The sequence below is a fragment of the Mauremys mutica genome, chromosome 1, assembly GCF_020497125.1.
Source record: "Mauremys mutica isolate MM-2020 ecotype Southern chromosome 1, ASM2049712v1, whole genome shotgun sequence".
Taxonomy (NCBI): Eukaryota; Metazoa; Chordata; order Testudines; family Geoemydidae; genus Mauremys; species Mauremys mutica.
Genome location: NC_059072.1, coordinates 4,378,519 through 4,387,414, shown reverse-complemented (window position 1 = coordinate 4,387,414; position 8,896 = coordinate 4,378,519). Strand labels below are relative to the sequence as shown.

Below are 8,896 nucleotides of genomic sequence, written 5' to 3'. Positions count from 1 at the left end.
CACCACCATTTAGCACACAGTCCAGCTTGCCGGCGAGGCTGGAATGTGTAAGGGGACCGTCTGTGACTCCATTGTCAAACTATTATAGTACTTTGGAAGTTTCACAGTTGATACTTATAATTATAGAGCATAGCACCAGCTAGGATCTCGGCCCTGCTTTTTGACAGTCTACCCTGAGGACCATGAGTCTCTCCAGACAGCGTCTCATATGCATTGGATATTTTTCCTAAGTGAAATACTTTGCACTTGTCTTTACCTTTCTCCTTTTCTCTCTCTTTAATCAGAGTCTGCTGATGGCTGCTCTGAGAAAACCGTCTCTCTGTCCCTGCCTTCCCCAGGTCTTCAGCGAGAGCCTGCCCCAGGAACCATCCGATCACCTGCAGAGTCTCGGGCTCTCCGTTCCCCAGCCACATGCAAGCAGGGCAGATGACCAGGAGAACACCCTGTGATGGGTTTGGTCACAGAGACCCCCTTGGGATTGTCACCCGATGTGCTGAAATTAGCTTTGATCCCATTTTCTCTGTCAACCTGGGACTTCCAGAACCCTGTCTTGTTGAGCCAGAGACACTAGCCTGCTGCAGCCCAGATCCAGCGTCTGGTCTATATCCCCAAAGCTGCAGACTTAACTGAAAACAGCTCAGCAGATTATCTGTCTCCAGTTCCAGACACGCAGTTGCCAATGGGATCCAAACCCCCGCAAAACTTCAATTTACTCTGTATAAAGCTTACACAGGGTAAATTCGTAAACTGTCCGCTCTCTATAACATTGATAGAGAGACATGCACAGCTGTTTGCACTTACTCTGGCTTTCTTAATAAACAAAAGTGATTTTATTAAGATTCCCAAGTAGGATTTAAGTGGCTTCAAGTAATAGCTGCCAGAATAAAGTAAGTCACAAATCAAAATATGCAAGTGTAGTGAGGCGGCCTGGGTCCCAGGCGCACCTGAGAGGGACAAGCCAGACCAGCTGCCTCAGTGGGCGGAGCCACCGCCGCCTGTCCCCGCCCCCCAGAAGTCAAGGGGCGGGACAGGAAGTACAAAAGCCCGGGCCCAGTGCTCAGTTGGAGCCCTACCGCGGGAGGAGACAGACGCTGGTGCCCGAGCTCCTGCCGAAGCAAGGCTGCCCCGAGCCCGGTACCCAGAGGATGCCTGGTCGAACCTGCCCCTAGCCCGGTACCCAGAGGACGACTGGTCGAGCCTACCCCAAGCCCGGTACCCAGAGGAGGACTGGCCGAGCCTGCCCCAAGCTCGGTACCCCGAGGAGGAGTCGAGCCCACCGGTACACCCATCCCCTGAGGAGCCCATGCTGGTAGACCCCCCTGCTGAAGCCGCAACGACACAGGTACCAGTGGAGGGGGAGAATGGAAGTGGCCCGGGGATAGCCGACCCCAGTCTGGCTGCTGCTGACCCTGAGCCTATGTCAGTGTGTTGCGGCCAGGATCCCCACTGACTACAGCGGATCCACGCCGCTGCTAGGGCCCCGGGCTGGGACACAGTGGAGTGGGTGGGCCTGTGTCCCCCCTGCCACCCCACTCACGGGTGGCAGTCTCCCCCTCAACCCCAACGCTCAGGCTTAGGAGCCTGGACTTACCTGACTTGCTGCTCAGCCCTGCCTGAGGGTCTGAGCCCTGCATCTTGTTGCTGCCCCGCCCTGAGCTAGGGCCTGGTCTTATAAACTGAACTGCTGCTCAGCCCTGCCTGAGGGTCTGAGCCCTGCATCTTGTTGCTGCCCCGCCCTAAGCTAGGGCTTGGGCTTTGCAGACTGAACTGCTACTCAAGCCTCCTGTAGTGAGGCGGCCTGGATCCCAGGCGCCCGAAGGTGAAGAGCGACCCCTCACCGGATAAGGGGACCCGCACCCGGACCCTTACAGCAAGTCTAAGCCTAATACATTAAGAAACTGATTACAGGTAGTATCTAACCCTCAAAGATCATCCAATAAGCTTCTTTCACAGACTAGACTCCTTCCTAGTCTGGGCCCAATCCTTTCCCCGGTACCGTCTTTGTTAGATCCAGCAGACATCTCAGGTGGTAAGCAAGGGGTTTCTCAAGATTGGCAGCCCTTTTGTCCTGCTCCACCCCCTTCTATAGCTTTGGCACAGGGCGAGAATCTTTTGTCTGTGCTTGTCCCCATCCCTGCCTCATCAATGGAAAAGTACAAGGATTAAGATGGATTCCAGTAGCATGTGACATGGTCACGTGTCACTGTAAGACCCCAGGCTCCATTCTTCCTGGGTTGGCCCACAAATAGACAGGAAGGTTTGCAGGTAAATAAACCATTTACAACCAATTGTCCTAGTCACTGGGAGCCATCAAGATTCTAAACCATCATTAATGGCCCACAATTTGCATAATTACAACAGGACCTCAGAGTTCTACTTCCTATTTCTAGCTTCACATACAAGAATGATGCATGCATACAAAGAGGAGGACTATAGTCAGTAGGATTATAACCTTTCTTAGGATACCTTACAAGAGACCTTTTTCATAAAGCATATTCCAGTTACATTATATTCACACTCATAAGCATATTTCCATAAAACATAAGGAGTGCAAAGTCACACACCCAATGACCAAATGCCGCAGCCACCTCCACTGACAAGAGCTGCCTCTGGTGCCATGCACACTGGCCCCACGTATACCCAGAGGCACTGCCCAGAGGCCCTGAGGAAGCTGCACAGTGCATGGTGCTGATCAGTGCTGGAGGCACCAATGCCAACACCAAGGTGGCACATCTCACTGCCCTTGGTAACAGCTCTTCAGCAGTGTTAGTGTGATAGTGATGATAATGTTGTATTCAGGCCTGTCTATTTGCCTGAGAGAGAATTTTGGGTCTTTTTTGCTCATTTGATTTTTGATACTTTTTACATTCTTACCACTATATGTCAGCAAAGAACAAAGACGCTGTGTGTTACGTCTGCCCGCAAGCAGATGGCTGGGGGAAGAGATAGATGTAAAGTGTTGCTGGGTAGGGTGGGAGTTTAATACACGAGTGTACATTGAAGGACGGTCCCGTCTCTAACTCCTCTCCCGAGATAAGATCAAGCAGCCTGCCTGGAGGGGGTGGGGATAGGAAACACTAATAGGCCAAAGAAATGCCTGTCCCTGACCGAAGCAAAACCTCATTCCTTATTCGGGGCTGTTTGGTTTTTCCTTCAAAAAAGCTTTGCATTTCCCTTTGATTAACAAACATTGCTCTGTAAAGGATCCTCAGATAATGTACCTCAGTCCAGTTCCATACACTTCAATGATATTCTGTGCCCTCCAATTATGGAGAGGCATTTTATGCTGTTCAGGTTAGAAGAAATCCTGGTGAGGGTCAATTTTGCACTTTGAAATTATTCTAATTCTGGCTGAAAAACTTTATCAGAGAAGGGGCTTCCAGAATGCTCTAGGCTGATCAGACTTGCAATTAATCCCACAGCAATCTGACCATTGAAGAAGTTCCCCTTAACTCATTCTTGTGTGTCTTCCTTTTCTTTATTAGCTGAAGTCTCTCACAAGACCCAGTTCTCTTGGCTGCCCATGCATGGAGATGCAATGGCTGATGGTTTCCATTGATTTCACTGTCTATTAGATATGAGCAGCTGAGGGTGGAGGTGCAGAAAGGTTTTCTCTAATCCAGGGTGGGTAAGGTGCCTTCCTTCAATCTCAAGTTCATGGAACTGTCCTTCTTTACACTGGTTAAGCATCTACCCTTCAACTTTAAAATATATATAAATGGGAAATGCAAAGTTTCATTGAATGAAAATCAAAGAGCCCCAATTTCACAGGCTCAGACTCATGGAGTGAGCACTGGAGTGACAGCTGAGACCTTGACATGTAATTTTAAAGAGAATCTCATCTTCATTATTGGAACATTTAATCCCATTAAAAAGTTATTACTATTATAATAATACACCTCTTTGACCATATAAAACATGATGTGTGTTTGTAAAATGCTTTGAAATGCTTAGATCAGAGGACACTTCAGATGATCCACCCTGCATATTACAATTATATGTGTTTACCATGGCAAGTTTCAGTGAAGGTCAGACAGGGAGCGACTGACAGAGTCAAAACTGAACCCCCACTTCTTCAGTGGCATCGTCTAACATGTCTACCCATCTAATATATTACATTTCATGGCTTCCAAATAAATCACTCACCTGAGAGTAACTCTTAGAGAGGCTCATTCTGGATTTTTTCTTTATTTTTTTAAAAAAAATTTTGGAGGATCTTTGTGGTGAAACATCTTCTCATGTAAGAGTGAACAACAATCAACCACCTAAGGTCTTGCAATGGACTTTAATTCTCTTTGTTTGAAGGTTTAGCCTCAGCGGTGCATATTTACACTTGAGCAGACACATTGTATGGTCCCAAAAATTTTTCCATTTGAATCCTATATTGAGATTTGTATTCCTACACTGCGCGTGAACAAGCTTGAATTCCATCGGACAATTTCAGATTCTTGCCTGCTCATGGATGGAGAGATGTTTTCTGATGGAGTAGAGATTCCAAGACTTAACTTAAGCCTTATCTACAAAAGAGGATTGAATCCTTTCACTCGCCATCATCCCTACTTTGACCCGTGAGCAAATCTGTTCTAGGCAGCCCTTTGTGATCTCATTAGTGACACAAGTGGAGGTCCAATATTAGGTAAAGTTTTACTCACCGTACGGTAAGATTCACCCCTAGGCAGACGGCCATCAGAAAGGCCCATGTTCCACTTAGGTCCCTGCTAAGATCCAGTTTGAAAGTTTAGTGGGACTAAAATTGTTCATAGGGCATTTTACTATACCCCTGCTAACAGGTGAATATCAAATATAAGGTCCTGACAGGAAACACGCTGGAGAAAATGGAATGATTCCGATTGTCTTCAAAAGGAATTGGATCTGACCCAGTGAGGATGGAGATGGTGAGAATGCAGAAAAATGGCTCCCTCCTTCCTAGCAGGTTTACAATGAAGGACCCAATGCATCTGGCCACGACCAGTATGAATTGAAAGGCCCAAACTGGATTCCTTCCATCAGTGCCAGTTGTGCTATTGATGCCGCTCAGAATCACCTTCACATTCATTCTCACTGCAGCCACAAAAAAGTCAGTAAAATGACACGAGGAATGCAGTTGGCCCATACAATAGTAAGATGAAAGAAAGGTGAAGAGTGCAATGTGCACGTCACACCCTCTGAGGCTGAGATTGGCCCAATGATCAAAGGCCCAAAGGAGGACATAGCAAGGCAATCAAGTTTGTTTGGCAACTAATTAGGACCTCCATCACAAACAGCATCGCAGATCCTCCAGGCAGTCCTAGGAACTGTATAAAAGTGCTCACAACTCAGGGCTCTTCTAATCATTTCTCCGGACTTCATCTCCTCGGTAAGCTCGGTAAGTCCAATTACACTCAATTGCTTACGAACTCTAGAGATGTGACAGTAGGGGCTATTTTCATTGAAGACTGTATCTTGCTTTTATTCATGTGTTTTTATATGAGGGATCAGGGTTTTCTTCCATAATTATCTTGTATAGTTATTGAGTTGCAGGCACTGGTGGATTCATGGGAAACATACTTCCTATTACCTGGAAAAAGAAGTAGGGCATTTAAATCTTTTCAGTAACCTCAGAAAGTCACTTACCCATATTTCATTTATCTGAATTAGGAATACATATCCCTGGGTTAGTAGAGAAAGGGCCAGTTCAGTGCGCTCCTACTTTCTTTTGAAGCAGATGTTACTCCTCACTATTGGAGACACAAAAATGGATGAAGATGACAAGCGGTGTGCTCTAATCTAGCAATTCGTATGTTCTTCTGAGCGAAAAATCCACTGCTTATCCTCAGATGGTATAAATTAATGTCACCTTATGGAAGTCAGTGGACCTGAACTCATTTTACCCCAGCTAAGGAGCATGTCCTTAGGGATTTCTTTGGAGAAAAGTAAAATTTTCGGTTTATTCATCAGCAATTATTGATGACTTCCAAGCTTTGGAAACCCGATGAGCCCTACTCTGACACTGGACTCAACTCATTTGCATGCAGAGGTTAAATCCTGAAATGAAAGGAAGTGATTACCATGATCCCAGGCATGTTCTCTTTGAGAAATGTCTACAATGGACCCAGAATCGCAGGTGTCTATCATGGAAAGAGTGATGCTTATTCTAGTTGGTGTTTTTCAGAGAATGTTCTAGATAGGTGCTCAAAGGGACCAGTTTGGAGGGAAGTTTAGTGCGAGTGGAGAAGAAGCCTAGAAAGAGAAAATAGGAACAAATACATGGCCTCATACATAGAGACTAAGGCCACTTCTCCTCTCTCTCTTGCGCCCCGTGCAGACCTCGCTGCAATAGTCACCAAGCTTTGAAGCCTTTCTTCCACCGGCACTTGTACCTTCTTTTCACTCTAGTCCCTGTTGTGTGTTTCAGGTTTACCTCCATCCCAGAAAGATGACTTGCTCCAGCCTGTGCTATCCAGAATGCGGAGTGGCCCGGCCCTGTCCGGTCACTGGTACCTGCAACGAGCCGTGCGTTAGGCAGTGCCAAGACTCCGAAGTGGTGATCAGACCCTCACCAGTTGTTGTGACCATCCCAGGACCCATTCTCAGCAATTTCCCTCAGCACAGTGCAGTGGGAGCTGTAGGAGCACCTGTGGTCGGACCCGGTTACGGAGGCTCATTCGGTTGGGGGGGCTATGGAGGCCATTACGGAGGATTGTATGGTTTAGGTGGATACGGTGGTTACGGCGGCCGTTACGGTTATGGGGGATTATGTGGTTATGGGGGATACTGTGGTTACCCAGGCTTCTGTGGTTACGGAGGATTATGGGGATATGGGGGATATGGCCGTAGGTATCTCGGTGGATACTGTGGGTCATGCTAAACCCAGCAGGAACTTCCGTGGAAGAAGGAAGAATCAGGAAATGAACAGCCAGATACAGATTCACCCCTGATCTTTTGGGCATGGCTTTCAGAAGTACTGGGCAAACAGGGCTCCAGCTGAACTCAGTGGGAGCTGTGTGTGCTCAGCACCTTGGGCTGACAGCCATGCTGCCTTTCTAATGTTACGCTTTATGACTCTTTCTGCCAAGGCTTTCCCACCCGTGTGCAGATTCTCGCTTTCACCTGTGGACTCAATCTGAATTAGGCGCAGCCTATGTAAAGGAAACAGGGGCCTTAAGACAGATATCAGTTACATTTGTTGTTAGTTAAGTCCCTTTAGAAGGGAAAAAGAGACCTTGATGTCAAGGAGAATTAGGCCCGACATGTTCTACCCTTTCCATCAAGACGTATCTTTAGCACCTCACTTTGACCTTTTCGGAGGCCGACATATAGGGAGAAGTTGGCTAATTCTCTGCTTTTATTTTGTTTTGTCTCATTTCCCAACCACTGGGGTAAAACAAGGACCGTAAAATGGTTGTAAAGGGGACCTGTTTGTCAACCTCTGCAACTGCACCAATGCAAGCAGAACATCTTGTCTGAAATACACCCATCGAGGCCTGCGATCAGTCATGGCCCTTCTTGAAACACTGGAAATACATTCTTTCTGCTCTGTAGTATTACTTCCGTAACTGTGTACTGCCAATTTCATTTGCATTAAAAACTCTGCTGCATCATAATATCGGTCTCCTGGTTCTCCTTGTTCCCCCCTCCTTGCTTAAAAATCACAAAATTCCTCCCTGTGGAACCTGCAGCACTGGGCACTTCTCCACTTGCAGTTTTCAAAGATCTGGAGTGATAGGAGAATCCGTCCCTTGGAGTGGCTGATAGCTTTCTGCAGGCCCTGGGTACCAGGGTGCAGTTCCTCTCTGTGTTACCTATTTTAGCAAAGAGTCTTTTTCTGGAAAACATAGACCCATTTTTCACTCCAAGAATATAAGTTTTTCCTTTGGTATCAAGAAGACTAACCATATGGTTCGTGGTGAGCATCTGGGTGAGTCACTGAAGGACAGCGACCCTGGTTTTTGTATGTGTCACCTGGACTCAGTGGCTCACAGCTGAGAATACCAGATTCAGGACAAACTGTTGAGGGATATGGCAGACTCACCTCACGCTGGTGGTTATTCTGACGTTAGATCCCAAGCTAGTAAATAAGTAAATTTCTGTCTCAATACAGTGGTTAACAAGAATTCAAAAATGCAGTCTCCAGCCCTTATTTCACCACCCCAACACTGTATGATGACTGGTTATTAAAAACCAATTTCATCATATAGAAGATTCTGCTTATCCTAAGAGATCAGACACATAGCCAGGCCAATATATAACTCAGATATAAGGCAGTTCCCCACCTATGGGAGCGGCAGTGTCAGCGGTGAGAGTGGGTGCAGCGTGCAGAGCCCCCTATTCCTTCCCCAGGGGCTGCCGGGATATGCTGGATGCTTCCTGGAGTGGCGCAGAGCCAGGGCAGGCAGGGAGCCTGCCTTAAACCCACTGCACCACCTCCAGGGAACTGCCTGACGTAAGGCCAGTCTGAGCTCACACGCCTTGTCCCTCCTGCACTCCTGCTCCAGCCCAGACCCCCCTCCTGCATGGAACACCCCCCTACACACACAGTCCGGTGAACCCTCCTGCACACACACAGCCTTCCAGTGCTTGTACCCCGCATCCCTTCTGCACCCCAGGCCCCCTGCCCCAGGTTCAGTCCTTTCCCACACTCCAATCCCCTCGGCCGCAGCCCAGAGCCAGCACTCGCTCCCGCACCCCAACTCCCAAGCTCAGCCCCGGAAAAGTCAGTGACAGTAAGGGAAAGCAAGTGATGGAGGGAGGGGGGATGGAGCAGGGCCACTCAGAGGATTCAGGGGGCCTGGGGTATTCAGCGGCAGGGGCCCCTCACTTCAGCTATAATTCGGCGGCACGAGAATTTTCCAGGGCCCCCAGAGTCAGTGAAGGACTCTGCTCCAAGGGCCCTGAAAAACTCTTGTATAGGCCCCTG

The 8,896-nt window shown here is 47.9% G+C and overlaps 1 protein-coding gene across 1 annotated transcript; it reads left to right on the top strand.

Moving 5' to 3' along the window:
* Nucleotides 1-1,061: 1,061 nt before the first annotated feature.
* LOC123376056 (claw keratin-like) lies at nucleotides 1,062-7,059 on the top strand. The gene is made up of 2 exons (XM_045027714.1): nucleotides 1,062-1,342; nucleotides 6,395-7,059. The coding sequence occupies exons 1-2, from the start codon at nucleotides 1,304-1,306 to the stop codon at nucleotides 6,845-6,847; spliced, it is 492 nt and encodes a 163-aa protein (XP_044883649.1). The 5' UTR covers nucleotides 1,062-1,303; the 3' UTR covers nucleotides 6,848-7,059.
* The last annotated feature ends 1,837 nt before the right edge of the window (nucleotides 7,060-8,896 follow it).